The following is a 13734-nucleotide window of genomic DNA, read 5'->3' as shown; positions in this document are numbered from 1 at the left end:
AGGGTGCAAGGCCCCGCGTTTTCCTACTACCAGCATAGAGCATTGGAAGCTATAGTAGGTTAGTTTTACCAATATTGAGATCAATCCATGCGGATTGAAGTGATAAACTAAGTTTTTGTCAAAATAGGTATCCAACCCAGTTGTCGGCAATAGTTCCCGACAAAAAATCAACAAAAAATCACAGGCCCGAGCCGCGGATCGAACGCGGGACCTCGCGCAGGAGTGCTTAGGTTTTTGATACCCTAAGCGCGAATCATACCACTAGACCACCCGGGCTGCTATGAAATTTTCGATCTAGGTTGGCCAACAGTAGCCACCCACTTTCATCCAAGTCATCGACCATCTGTTTTTTTCAAAGTTTTTTTCCATCAAAGGTAAAATAGACGTTGCCATTACTCGGAATTTATTTAATAGAAGATTTTCATTCTTTGTATTATCTTGGCAACGATTTCGTAGGTATCCGTTGGGCTATATTTCATCTAAGAAATGATTAGGAAGACCAATGCCTTTGTTAGGTATCTTTGCGCACGTAATATATTTGGCGCATTGTGCTCCGCCGACCTTGGATATGTGTATTTCTCGTGACTTTAAGTGGTCAAACAACCAGCTATGTTTGTTTTCCTGGTGTTTTCTACCGGGGGTTTTTTTTTGGATTTCATCCTCAAAATGAGTACTTGGTGGAATCCTCTCTGGTTTTTGAAATATTTTCTCTGACTGGTTTACAGTCCTCAAAGAGATGCATTTGGCTCATTTCTGATGTCTGGGATCTTGGGATAATTGACATATCAATATGAGACGAACGCGGCTATGTTGTGATGATGGTCGTTATTAAGAGGACTGTATCCTGGTGTACCTTTTGAAATTGTCTGGCTTTCCACAATTTGGGTCATGTATCGCCTCGGCAATCAAACCTCCGTGTTTGCATTAAGAGGGTAACCACTTGGACTGAGTTTGATTGTTACTTTCGGTGTGATTAGGTTACATGAGCAGCGCGATCGACAGTAACACAGCCAGCAGTAGACTTTCTGCAATATTGCTATTCCGAGATGAAGCCCTTAGTATGGCCTGCTTCCAGTCCCAGACTTAGGACCGGGTCAACTATAGTATGGTAGACGGTGTTCCCAGGGAGGATATAATATATCATTTGGCTTGGGAAAAGAACGGCGCCGCGGTATATAGTCCTATATAGTATGTCAAGTATGCTAGGGGCTAGTGGAGTCAAGAAGGTACAGCAGGTGTCATAAAAGTGTACAGTACCATGAAGTATTAGACAGTTTCTACACAAAAGCCTCGAAGTACGCATAACGTTGTATGGATTTTCGCCCTGCTTTCCTCTTTTTAACACCTCTTCTTAATACCTCTTTTTGACACCTCTTTTCAACATCTTCTTCTTCTTCTTTTTTTTTTTTTTTGGGCCATTTTTCGAGTGCCTGGGGACAATCATATAGACTGTGTAAAGGTGGGTGTGTGGAAGGATTCGAGATAACCGGGAACAGGGTTAAGAGAAGAAGGATGGGGGAAGATAGGGGAATGTTATAATTTTGATATTTAAGGGAAGAGGGGAGGTGTGGTACATGAATGTCTTCAATCCAATATACTGTACACTGCCGTTATAAATATATAACTTATACTGACATCTACTCAGTTTTGCGCCCCCAAGGGCACATGTTCTTTTCTTTCGACTAAATACCCAAGAGATACCTAATATTCTTTCACCTAGGCATTCGGACTGTATAGAACCGAAACGAACTATCTATAACAACCCAGTACCTGGTCTATTTACCAGAATATGACCGGTAATTCTGAAACCGGGCTTCGGGTAGCGAATTTATCTCAAAGCTCTTGGAAGTCACCCACAACTCGGTTAACATTCATGTACTCGGTAGAAAGCCATGCTTTGTTCGACGAGTATACGGAAAGGTCAGTCAAAAAGCTGGTTATAAATCGCAACACCTTAACATCACAACCCACTCCAGAGTGCACAATGACTTAGTGTATTCAAAGATTGAGCCGCCTTCCACATAACAGCCCGGGTGGTCTAGTGGTATGATTCGCGCTTAGGGTATTCAAACACCTAAGCTTATATGCGCGAGGTCCCGCGTTCAATCCGCGGCTCGGGCCTGTCTTTTTGCATTTTGCTACCCTGAAAAGGTCGGTCTGTTAAGACGTTGACTCCAGATTAAGTGGAATAATAGATTATCCGAAGCTCAAGCGAAAATGGAGTATCATAGTCCAATGTGATTGGACAAACACATAGACCCACTTTTCACACCCCTACTCGCTTATTAGCGCCTTGGCAAATATTGTGGAGCGCGATTTTGGTGGATGGGGTGCATCATACATGCGCGTAGGTGCGAGACAAGTATGGACGGAGTACATGCATATGATCGCTTTTGCAGTCTATTTGTACCATACGTAGGCCACTAAAAGAGCCACGGAGCCTTTGCTCATTAGAGAAGCTCCAATGGTAAACCTAATCCTAGTATACTTAAAAGTATCCCATTCCGCCGTTATTACATGCCAATAAGCTAGCGCGCATGTGAAGACAATCAAAGAAAGCCTACTTAAGCCAATATTTTGGATAGAAATACCATTGACTATGATTTCACCTCAAAGGGAGATTGTGGAAGGAAGTATCGCTATAAATCCCAAGTTTGACAGGAACAGAGCAACCAAGGTAAGTTAATTTAATATCCGAGTAGAACCCTCCTGTCCCTGCGGTAATACTCCTTGGAGCAAGGTGGCTTCTCAATTCTTGTCAGTAGGCCTAGAATAAATAACCAAATTCTTCAATCTGTGCAGAGTTTAGGAGTCTAAATTTTTAGAGATCCGAAGCAGTGCTAATCATCTCATACCTCGCTCATTTCTATTGAAAGTTCCTCGCCCAAAGCTATAGCAAAGCCCCGAGAACGCTACTTTACTATGTTATATGTGAGATATGCAACCCACTTGGCTAATTATATTCGATCGTTAACCGACAGCGGGAGCAAGCCCTTCGAATCAAGGGTTCCTTTTCTTTGGTTACAAGGAGACGGTTGAGTCTCTTCATCTGATTACCTCCAACCGTGGCAGCTGAGGTTGTTGGATGCCGTGCTTATGTGCTCATGTTCTGATCCGAGAATTGTATAGACAGGCCCGAGTAGATTAGCCGATGTTGTTTTATCTTTCCCGTAAGTCTTATTCCACCTTTATTCGCTAAGCTGAAAACATTTGTCTTTTATTTACAGAAACCTATCTTTCAGAAAAGCCTCATCTTTGTCCTTGGCCTCGGGATAGCCGTCGTCTCGACCATGGTTTTATAAAACACTATAGCCGAGACCAGAAGCTTCTGTCGATGAGTCTTAAAATGTGTATGACATTATATTTTGGTCAATATATCACTTCACTGTTGGAGATCGAGGAGGTAGATACTACTAGCCCCACATGCTTGGGATTTGTTTATTCTAAGGAATTATTCCCTACGCAATGTGGTTGCTAGATCTGCAAAATCCAAAGTTATATCCGTCGAGATTTCGTTTTCAATCCATTTTTCTACACCAAAACCTAGCAGTTGTTCATGATTTGCCATTGTTTGATTTAATTGTTGTGCCTTCGTATAGATAATGGTTACATAGACATTTGCATCATTTTACGTAGACTGAAACGGCTTGTCAAATGCTCTGTTTCTGAGCCGCAAGCTCTGACTTATTCGACTTTCAAATCACAAGCGCTCGGTTAGCCAGTATTCGACTCCATACTGCGACGAGAACTTCAAACTGCAGTGCTCCGATGGTTCACAAATATATATTGGGAGCCTATTTAGGCATATTAATGCGATCTTCGGACCATGTACTTGGATGAAGCTATCTGGGTGCGGTTCTTGTCCAAAACCAGTCGAAACCTAATGCAGAAAAACTCATCCAAGTTGTTAAGAAATACTCAGTTAAAGGGCTGGCATGGAAAGATACCTGGAGACACTGCTAACTTCATCCATCGAAGCGGCGGGATATGCTTTTCCAGGGTCTGGTTGACGGCTTCAGCGAAAGCATAAAGTTACTCTTCAACGCGTAGACAGAATAAGCTACTACAGTCACGACTGATATCTGGAATACCTTAGATATTTGCAATAAAAGGTTTCTTGGGATTATATGTCAAAGAAGCGCCACATCGACTCCATTTACACAAAACGGCATCAAAGACAGGCCCCGCCCACTTATCCACTCTAAACGCCGGGAAAACGTTGTTGGGTTTCGAGGCGGACAAATTCTGGACATAGAATCGAAGCGTACAAATAACACATACCTACCTCATGAATATTGTCGATCGTGAAACTCGGGCGTGTAAAGAAAATCTCGATAGACTCCTGGGCTTAAGAGTGCCTGCGGGACCTTCTGTGGACCGGAAATTTCTTGCACTATGATGAATGGATGTCATTCATGTCTCCAAAACAACTCGCTTTATTTGATATTCATTGCACGAGTATCTGGTATGTTATTGAGGATAAAAATATAGAAAGCAGCGATAAAAAAAATTAAAACGGCCCGAGCCGCGGATCGAACGCGGGACCTCGCGCAGGAGTGCTTAGGTTTTGGATACCCTAAGCGCGAATCATACCACTAGACCACCCGGGCTGTTATATGAGAGAACCTTCAAATATTGACATTATGAGTCTATTAGTCATTTTGCCAGTTTATCTTTTTTTGGGTTCTTCAGAAGATCTTGCGGTAAACTTATTTCTCGAAGACCCTTAATATATTACGACATATACTACTTAAAATATAGGACAAGGAACCTAGCATGATATAATAAGTCCACACTCACTTTCAAACTCACTATAATCTGCCTCTAGTAGTGGTGTGGCTTTGTACGCTTTGCTAATACCAAGCGGCTTCGCACGCTGATCCGGTGATATTTTGAATGATTACGGCTGCGCGGCATTTTTTTGGAGCTCGACTGTTAGCAGGGAATTAGCATATATAGGCATGAATTGTCACCAGTGGAGAGTAATTTATGCAACTCGCTCGGGGGACGCCCCCGGTAGCTTCGCAAATAGCCACAGTCTATTAGCGACAAATATAGAACGGTTTCTACAACAGCGGGGCTCTCCCCAATAATAGCCGCACAGTCTATCGGGACCTAGGCTCCGATCAGGATAACAGTTGTTGCTTGGCAATAGTAAACACGGGGAGGATGAGGCTGGATTTCGAGAACAAAGCCATTGCTTAGAGGCTAAATGATTAATTAATTGGGGAGTCCTTATGAACAGATGAAAGCTACATTATTAATGTGTTTAGCATTCAATAAGAGCAAGACCATAAAGGGTTGAAATTAAATACATGTCGATATACTAAATAGACTGTCGACTAAATATAGTCGCAGTTATTTACCAACTGCAGCTCTCGCTCAAGATGTCAAACCTAAAAAGAAACTTCATTAATAGCCCGGGTGGTCTAGTGGTATGATTCGCGCTTAGGGTATCCAAAACCTAAGCACTCCTGCGCGAGGTCCCGCGTTCGATCCGCGGCTCGGGCCTATTATACATATTTATTTTTGTCTTTTTGTCGCTTACCCCCTGCCCATATCTAGTTAGTAGTTTAGTTTGTTCGTCCATCTACTTAATTAAACTCTTTCCCGTCCAATTCCTGCATAGACCGGCAAAGGTTGCTTTGGAGGCAATGCTCTTTTTGAGAATTGAATCTCCGTCACTCTTACAATAGACACCCACGGAAGCCCTTAGCCAGGATGCTGGAATGCTACTAGACCTTTGCAAGACTTTGAGAAGTAGAAGATCCTAGGAACCGTGTCCTAACATGAACGTCTCTCTCAAATATGACTTGCACGTCTACGTGGGGAATATTTTACACAATCTTAGTTATAGTACCGTTTTGATGCTAGCGCTGATGACTTAGCATTTTGATGCTTTATCTTCTAAGGTGTTTTAGGGCCTGATTATTTTCTTAAGACGGCCTTATGATAGTGAAGTGAAGAGAATACTCTAGAGTCGGTACCGAAGCATAATGTGTGAAACGGCATCTTTAGACTTCGACTTTTTGCTTGAATTGAATTGAGCCTGATTTAGTAACCAATATATATGCAAAGGATTTTTATAATTATATCTACTTTGCTCAACAGTAACCGAGCTTTTCGAGGCGAGTACAAATATCTTTGAGATGTTCCTCGTACTAGTCCTTTAATCCAAGAACTTTTGTAAGGTTACACCTTCGCATATTCCTGCAGGTATTTAGAATGTAGGCGCTGGTAGCAAAGAGCTCTCTTTAAGTCGAGATCTTCTGCCGGTTAGTGCAAAATAATCGGATCCTCGCTACTCAGAGGAACGAATTTTATAATCTCATACTTCCCTAAAACCTGTGAAATACCAGCCTTAAGCACCGCAAGATCCACTAGGAATACTTCCTTCGTGATGCCATGATAATCGTAGGCTTGATGCAAAACGCTAGGCTCTTAAAGAGCAATGGCATCAAATACCACATCATTGAGACCCTTTCCTTTAATGTCTTCCATAACTTTGAATCCATTAGAAGGAAACCAAATTCGCACGGTCTTGTTTGGTCAGAGTTTGATATCAATAAGGAGGAAAGGGTAACAAACGTGCAAACGAATCGGCTCTAAGTCTCTAGCAGATACAACAGAGCCGGAGGCAGCAGAAATAGTAGGCTGCTCTTTCGGCATATCTGCTTCTAAATGATCACTCAAGGTATCTCGGTTCAGGTCTAGACCTCCAAACAGAACTGTCTCGCACGAGTTTCTTAGAGAGAAGAGTCGGGTCATACAATCTAAAAGCAAATAACGAAGTTCCCGTATTCTCAGGCAGACCATAATCTCAGTTATGGAGTCTTCGTGAGAGGTAGAAATAGATACTAAGCAAATTTTGAAGCGACTGTCTCTTTTAATATGGTAATCAAATGGTAAGCATAGTTAGTCTTACCACATACCTGCAAAGCTAAGACGGATAGAGGTATAGATGGGATATGTGTGACCCGGCACACATATCCCATCCCTGCATAGTGTAGTGGTGGAACCCGTGACAATAGTACATTGGCGGCCTAAGGTGTCATAACTGCCTAAGGAGGCATGCTTCATCCATAGTCCTTCCTTCAAGATGACAATGTTTTCTCTCCAAGTTTATTGATTCATGATGTGCTATTAGTTCGAGGGTAGTCTTCGCCTACATAGCCCTCGCTCTACACACCATCACAGCGTGGGAGTGGTTGGTTGCTTGTTCTCTATTGATATCGACCCATCTGCTATGCCAGACTGCCATCGTGCCATCCCCATTTCAATAGTTACTTTTGCTAAAGTCATCTTAGATGTGCTTCCGTGGATAAAAAGACCTTGAAGTTTAAGTCAGCTCCATTCCTCCATGGCCATTCAATTTTTTGGTCACCGTTCATAGGATTTTTGCATCAATCGAGAAGATATTTCAGTGGTAAATTGGGTGTAGAATAAGGAGATGACCGCCGGGCAAAAACCAGTCTATGATGAGTCATACCTCCCTTTCAAACTACCTAGCAGTGTGACAGATATCGCTGTAAGTTGCTTTTAAAACTAGATCCATACATTCTTGAGCCTTGATATATATCCCGATCCCGAAAGCAGCCGATAAACTCTGGTGCGTAGAAAAGTGACTTTATACATTCAGGCTGGTATCGACGGGGATTCCGTTTATCTTCTGACTCTAAGCCAGCGTCTCTCTCTCTCAATGCATCGCTCTGCCTCGGAGCCTCCACGTACTTCCCCTGATTGCTAAGTGCCATTCCTAGGCATGCTCGTTACTAATGTTTCCGACTCTCCCAATCCTGGAGAAATCTAGGCGCTGAAGAAGGACCTTTCGACCATTTCCAACCGGGACATATGATGATATATCGACCACTTCAATACCTAGGTAATTGAATTACCTTGGAAGAGGGACTTTTGGCGGCGATTGGGCAAGAAAACGGACCGGAGCCCCACTTAGATCACTTCCAAATGGCGTACAAAGCTTCATCTCACCCGGGGCTCTTTCTTGGATTCTTCCCTTTACATGAATCACAGGCTCAGACAACACCAATCAGCCATCCCGACGGTACCGAGTACCACTCCAAGATAATCTCCACGATAGCGTCCCAACACATTCAGGTAGCCACGCCGCCCTCCAAAGACGCCATCCTCGAATCCCTCGTCGAAAATGTCCGCGCCTGCAATGCGCGCCTACCGCCCGGACGCGACAAGATCGTCTTTGGCGCGTGCGAACTCGAGGCGGAAATGCCGCTGCTTCTCAACCGGCCTGGCGCGCCCCTCCCGTGTAGGGAGCCGCCCGCCGAGTTCGAGACCGTCAACGCCCACTTTTCAGCCCAAATGCACGCTTTCTTCAACGCACTGCACGACCTCGAGGACATGGCAGACAAACCGTCCTCGGATGATCTGGACCTCTGCCGCCCAGACGAATGTCTTCGGCCCGTCATATGCGTTTCCAACCAGTCCTTCGAACCCCACCTAGACTGCTTGCACCGCGCCTTCCACACTCGCCGCCTCACCGTCCAGAACCCGGACAGCCTGCCCCTCCTCAACCGCGTCACTCAACTGCGCATCCTCCCCGACCGGGATTCCACCTTTGACCCAATCAACATGCGGCCCGTCTCCTTACGCACGCCCCTCGAACTCGCCACCCGCCTCCCTCAACTCCGCGAGCTGGACTGCCCCTGGCTGTGGGAGCGCCTTTCCGTTGCCTTCACATCCAAGGCACTGCGCATAATTTCCCGCGTCTGGGCAGGTCCTTGGCGCGATGACCGCGCCGAGTTCGCGCGGGCTGTGCATCATGCCATGCCCTTGTTGCCGTCCTCCCTCACCAAGGTCCGTCTCTGGTTCTGGAGGCCCAGCTCCCATTGGGACGAGGTGGACCAAGCGGCGCAGATGCCCGACCTTGTTGGCGCGTCGTCGTCGTCCTCGACCAACGAGTTTGAAGGCATGGACCCTGTGTCTCTTGGCCTGCAGGACCTGGGAAGTCGCCTGGAGGAACTAGACGTCTGCGCGCTCATCACCCCCGGTCTTTTCCCTTCCGGTGGCGACGGTTTGTCATGGCCACACATGCGGCACCTCAACGTGGAATTCCACCCGTGCGCGCCCGACGGCAGCTGGTACTTTTCCGGCCCGCGAGGGGAAGATCCCCACGCGACAGGGTTCGCCATCACGAGAGAGGAGCACTACCCGCCCGGCCAGGAAGACGACGACGAGACGCACGAGTTGATGTCCGACGAGGAGGAAGAGTACCGGGGCGACGCACCGGACATATACGACCTCCGCAACCCCGACATGTTCCGTCTGCGCCCCATCGCGGAACGCATCAACCCTTTGCTCTCGGCGTTTGCCTCGTCTCTGCAACGGCAAAAGATGCCCGCCATTCGAGACGCCGAGCTTTTTACGTGGCTTACGTGGCGGCCCTCCAAGGAGAGGGCGAAGGAGTATAAAGGGAGTGATGACGTGCCTCCAACTTCGTATGAGGAGGAGACGGTTATGTTCCGATGGGGGGTGAGATACGAGGCGCCTGCCGTTGGAGGAGATGGGAAAGGAAAAGTGACGTGGCAGGTCGGTGAGGACTGGAGGCCGGAGGACGGAGTCATCAAGGCGTTTGAGGATATTGTGGGCGGAGACGGGGAGAACATGGAGTGGAAAGCGTTTGAGTTTGTGGAAGAGAGGGAGCAGGATCCGGAGGACTATATCTGATTCTCATCAGATTAATGTACAGAATCAATAATCCTGGCCGGTAGACCACACTCGAATCTCAAATTCAATCAACGAAGGGCCGACAATCGCGCTCACCGCTACCGACAAGCAGAAAAGAAGACACAGCCAACTTCTTCAATCGATTCTTGTCCATATACTCCCCCTGTATGGTCAAACTTGTTACTACCTCGCTAGTAACCAGCAGCATTACTCACCCCCTCCCGGTACTTAGCACTAACACCAACACAATACGCCTCCCCCAACCAATAATTCGTCACACAATCGCTACTCACCGCCGGATTCCACGCCAAAAACTGCTTCAGCGTAATCCCCGCCTGGCTCGCCAACGCCGTGCAGGTCAGACCGTCAGTCACAAGGGACCACTTGTTGCAGACGGATGTTCGCTCAGTACTTCAACAACAGCCATTGGTGTAAAATCGGGCCGGCTGCTATTCACGCAGACGTCGACTGGCGGACGAGCAGGAAGGGGATGCCGACGTCGTTCTTGCTCATTTTTCCCTAGGGCAAGGCCACGACCTGAAAAAGTAGAAAGGGGGTTATCCGCGATTGAGATGGGCCTCAGATATCGGCACAGGTCAACAGGGTCAAAAACAGTACAATCCGGTCTTTGGTCATTTTCCAAAGTAGTCAAGACCGCACCACGGTCCCCCATGGTCCTTTGCGGTCCCCCATGCGGTCCGGGAATTGATAGGGACACTCCCACTTTTGTTCCGGAAACTCCTAATTATGTAATATCCATGATTAGGTAATTGAAAACGTCATGTGATTGTATTGGTATTCATTCTCCGTATTATTTACATGACCTTCGTGTATGCCCAACTTTATCACATGCAGTGCATTTAAAGGGTGCCCTCTTCCGTTTATTCATAGTCTCGCTGTCGTCTTTCTGCTCCAATTGATCCCACTTCCGCTTTTTAGGCTTTGGAAAAGGAATCAAAGGCTCTAAGAGAGGAAGGTATTCTGATTCCATTTCAGAAAGCCCAGTTCGCCAGAATGGGTGGATATCTGTCAATGGGATAGCTTTATTGCTCTCCAATAAACTAGTAATCCGATGGGCACAAGGAAGACCCATTGTCCTTGTGAACGTATTAGTACAAGGGGGTAAAGGAGCAAGATTTGTAGCTCTTCTAGCCTTTGTAACTTGCTCGCCAATCAGTCGTATCGAATAGCGGGAGGTCCTGATCACAATATTAGTATAAAGTTGATGTAAGGTTACTACTGGCCTCTCAATCTGATCTCGTCTAAAATCATATTCAAGCGTAGCATGCTGGGTTTGTAAAGCCTGTGAAATCCTTTCAAATACGATCAACATATCCCCTGTCGAAGCACCGATGTGCTTTTTAAAAAAGGCATGTGAGCCTTCAACTCGAGAGGTCGCAGAATTACCGAGGTGTAGGCATTGTTGTGTCCATGCAACTATGAATTTTTCTTTATGAATTAGCCATGTCTCCTTAACATATCGAAGAGAAGGGGAGGTCTGATATCGCTTCTCGAACTCTGATAGCCTCGAATTGTAGTCGTTCTCTGTAGTAGAATAAATTAGCTGATTCCATGATTTTTGAAATGTTTGATATTCGGCGTTCGTCGTAAAATGCTGCTTCGTATTAGACGTTACGTTCTTGTTAATATGCCAGATGCAAAGAAGATGGGGATAATCTGGACAGACGACCTTGACAGCACCTAATAATGCAAGGTCTCTATCTGTACAAAGAACTGGATAGAAAGAGAGGGGGTCGAGAAATGAGAAAAAAGTCTTTAAAGCCCAAATATAGCTCTCTTCCTGTTCATTCTGCATAAAGCAAAATGCAACGCTAAAGGTTGAATTTGATGGCGAGACACCAATAATATGCAATAGAGGCATACGATATCGGTTTGTCTTATAGGTGCAGTCTAGGACGAATACCCTGTTGTATAGGTTAGCATACTTGATTGACTCTGGGTGTGCAAACATAAAAAAGAGGACATGTCCTTCGCTATCCTGCTTAATAGCATATTTCCAGTGATTTTCCTTCAAAGTCTTCAGTAGAAACTCAAGGGGAGTACTATTACCGAGCTTTTGCCTTCGTAAAGCACTTCGCGCATTGTAGATGTCTCGAGGGGTAACTAAAGCATTAGGATGCTCTCGTTTGATTAGAGCTAGGATGCCACGAGGGTTAGATCCAATTTCCGATAGATGTAGGACCTTTTGAAGCTGCTCCTCTGTGAGCCGACGGGCAGCTGAATGTCCGATCATATTATCATCAGCTGTGTGATTATGATTCCGGTTTTGGACCTGTAACTCCCACTTATCATCAAAAAGCATTTTCCCGTATAGCTTAAATGGACAGCCAATCCGCCGTGTAGTTGTCGTTCTTCGTTTCGCTCCATCAGGAGCATTCACTCGGTCACGATACGTGCCACCACGGTCACAACCAAGATAGATGTACTTATCTGTGATTGATCGTATAGTAGTGACAGCGTAACCTTGCGAGAGAGCATGCTGACGGACAGAGGCAATTAATAAATCTCTGCTATCAAAAATTTGCTCAGTAGGGGGCTCCATTTCTGAAAAATCCGAGAGGCAGAGATTTGAGGAGCTAAGAAAAGAGGGAGGCGAGGGCTGGGGATTTATACTATACTATGGTATGACATTTAGAATGATGTTGCTGTGGTAATTCCAATACAATCACATGACGTTTTCAATTACCTAATCATGGATATTACATAATTAGGAGTGTCCGGAACAAAAGTGGGAGTGTCCCTATCAATTCCCATGCGGTCCCCCGCAATTTCATAATTATGCCAAGACTTTCCTTTTTTGGCCGCATAAACTGATTATTCAGCCCCGTTTTTTACTGTTTTTAAACACTGTTTTGGTATCTACCACTAATATTGATAATGAATCAGGTCTACCTATTAATAAAACTGGTGAAATCACCTTGTATCTGATTTCATGAAGCTTCATATTAAGTTAATTACCAATGAATTTTCTATTTCGGACTGTTGTGGTTGGCATTTCAGAATTTACTTCTGATCATGCAAAGATATATATTTTCTAGACGGGAGGACTTGTACGTTTTACAGAAGAGTCGTAACCATTTATATCTGTTGGAATTTGGGGATACGATGATACTGAAGAAGCATAGTGGATTTGGCGCTGATACTAAACCAATACTTAATCACGTGACTTCGCTTACCAGATTGGCTGGGTCGTGCTGGGTCGGGTACCAAGATCGGAGACTTCGACAAGCCCCGCGACTGCCCCTCGACTGCCTTCATATCCCACGGGGGTGGCCCAGTCTACTAGACTGGGAATTATGGTTTCCGCTTAAATACTAGGGTTTATGGGACATAAAAAGTGGGTCCCGTTAGACTGGGAATTAATTTCCTCGTTAGACTGGTGAGGTCTAATGACCTCCGATCGCTCTCAAATTTTGGCAAGTTATAATAGACAATCTAATTTATCTCCGATTCACTTCGGAGTATGCGTAGCCTCCTAGTTATCGAGAAAATGGCGATTGAAAATTAAAGATGTTTTGGGGTACGGCATTTTGTACCTTTACAGCGTACGTTTACTACCAAAGACGCTACCACAGGACCGTAGACGAATCTAATTACTTCGATAATACTAGTGTATAATGATTAGGAGGGGTAGCAAATAATTGAGGGATTAAGACGCTCCCTAGATATCATCTCACGTTTTTTTACACCATTTCACCCTAAAGTCAGCATTCAACATTCGTCAAATTTCATACAATTCATTGTATCACGATATATATTATAGTAGTTAACCATGGCAACCCAATTTTTTCACTAACCTTCGATAGACCCAGTCTTCGTGTGTAAGACATACAAGCATGTTGTTAGACCGAGAGAGGTCTTACGACACCTCTAATCGGCGAATCATCGACTTCCACTACGTATAGCACGTTAAATTGCGGATGTTGTTCAAACCTCCGACTGGGCGTATGAATGTGACGTATGGCAGCCACCAACCGTGGTCAATACCCTAATTGCTAATTTGCCAGTTTTTGT

The 13734-nt window shown here is 45.2% G+C and overlaps 1 protein-coding gene across 1 annotated transcript; it reads right to left on the bottom strand.

Annotated features, from left to right (window-relative positions):
- Nucleotides 1-8472: 8472 nt before the first annotated feature.
- Nucleotides 8473-10212, bottom strand: N7446_002892 (LysM peptidoglycan-binding domain-containing protein; the record flags this gene model as incomplete). The annotated part of the gene is made up of 6 exons (XM_058511641.1): nucleotides 8473-8588; nucleotides 8628-8994; nucleotides 9064-9695; nucleotides 9796-9862; nucleotides 9915-10110; nucleotides 10157-10212. The coding sequence occupies 6 exons, from the start codon at nucleotides 10210-10212 to the stop codon at nucleotides 8473-8475; spliced, it is 1434 nt and encodes a 477-aa protein (XP_058377177.1).
- Nucleotides 10213-13734: the final 3522 nt, after the last annotated feature.

Source organism: Penicillium canescens (genome assembly GCF_028828765.1).
Source record: "Penicillium canescens strain IBT 15451 chromosome Unknown utg000002l_segment0_segment0, whole genome shotgun sequence".
In the NCBI taxonomy this organism is placed as follows: domain Eukaryota; kingdom Fungi; phylum Ascomycota; class Eurotiomycetes; order Eurotiales; family Aspergillaceae; genus Penicillium; species Penicillium canescens.
Note: the sequence above shows the minus strand (reverse complement) of the source record. Positions and strands in the feature narration are given on the sequence as shown.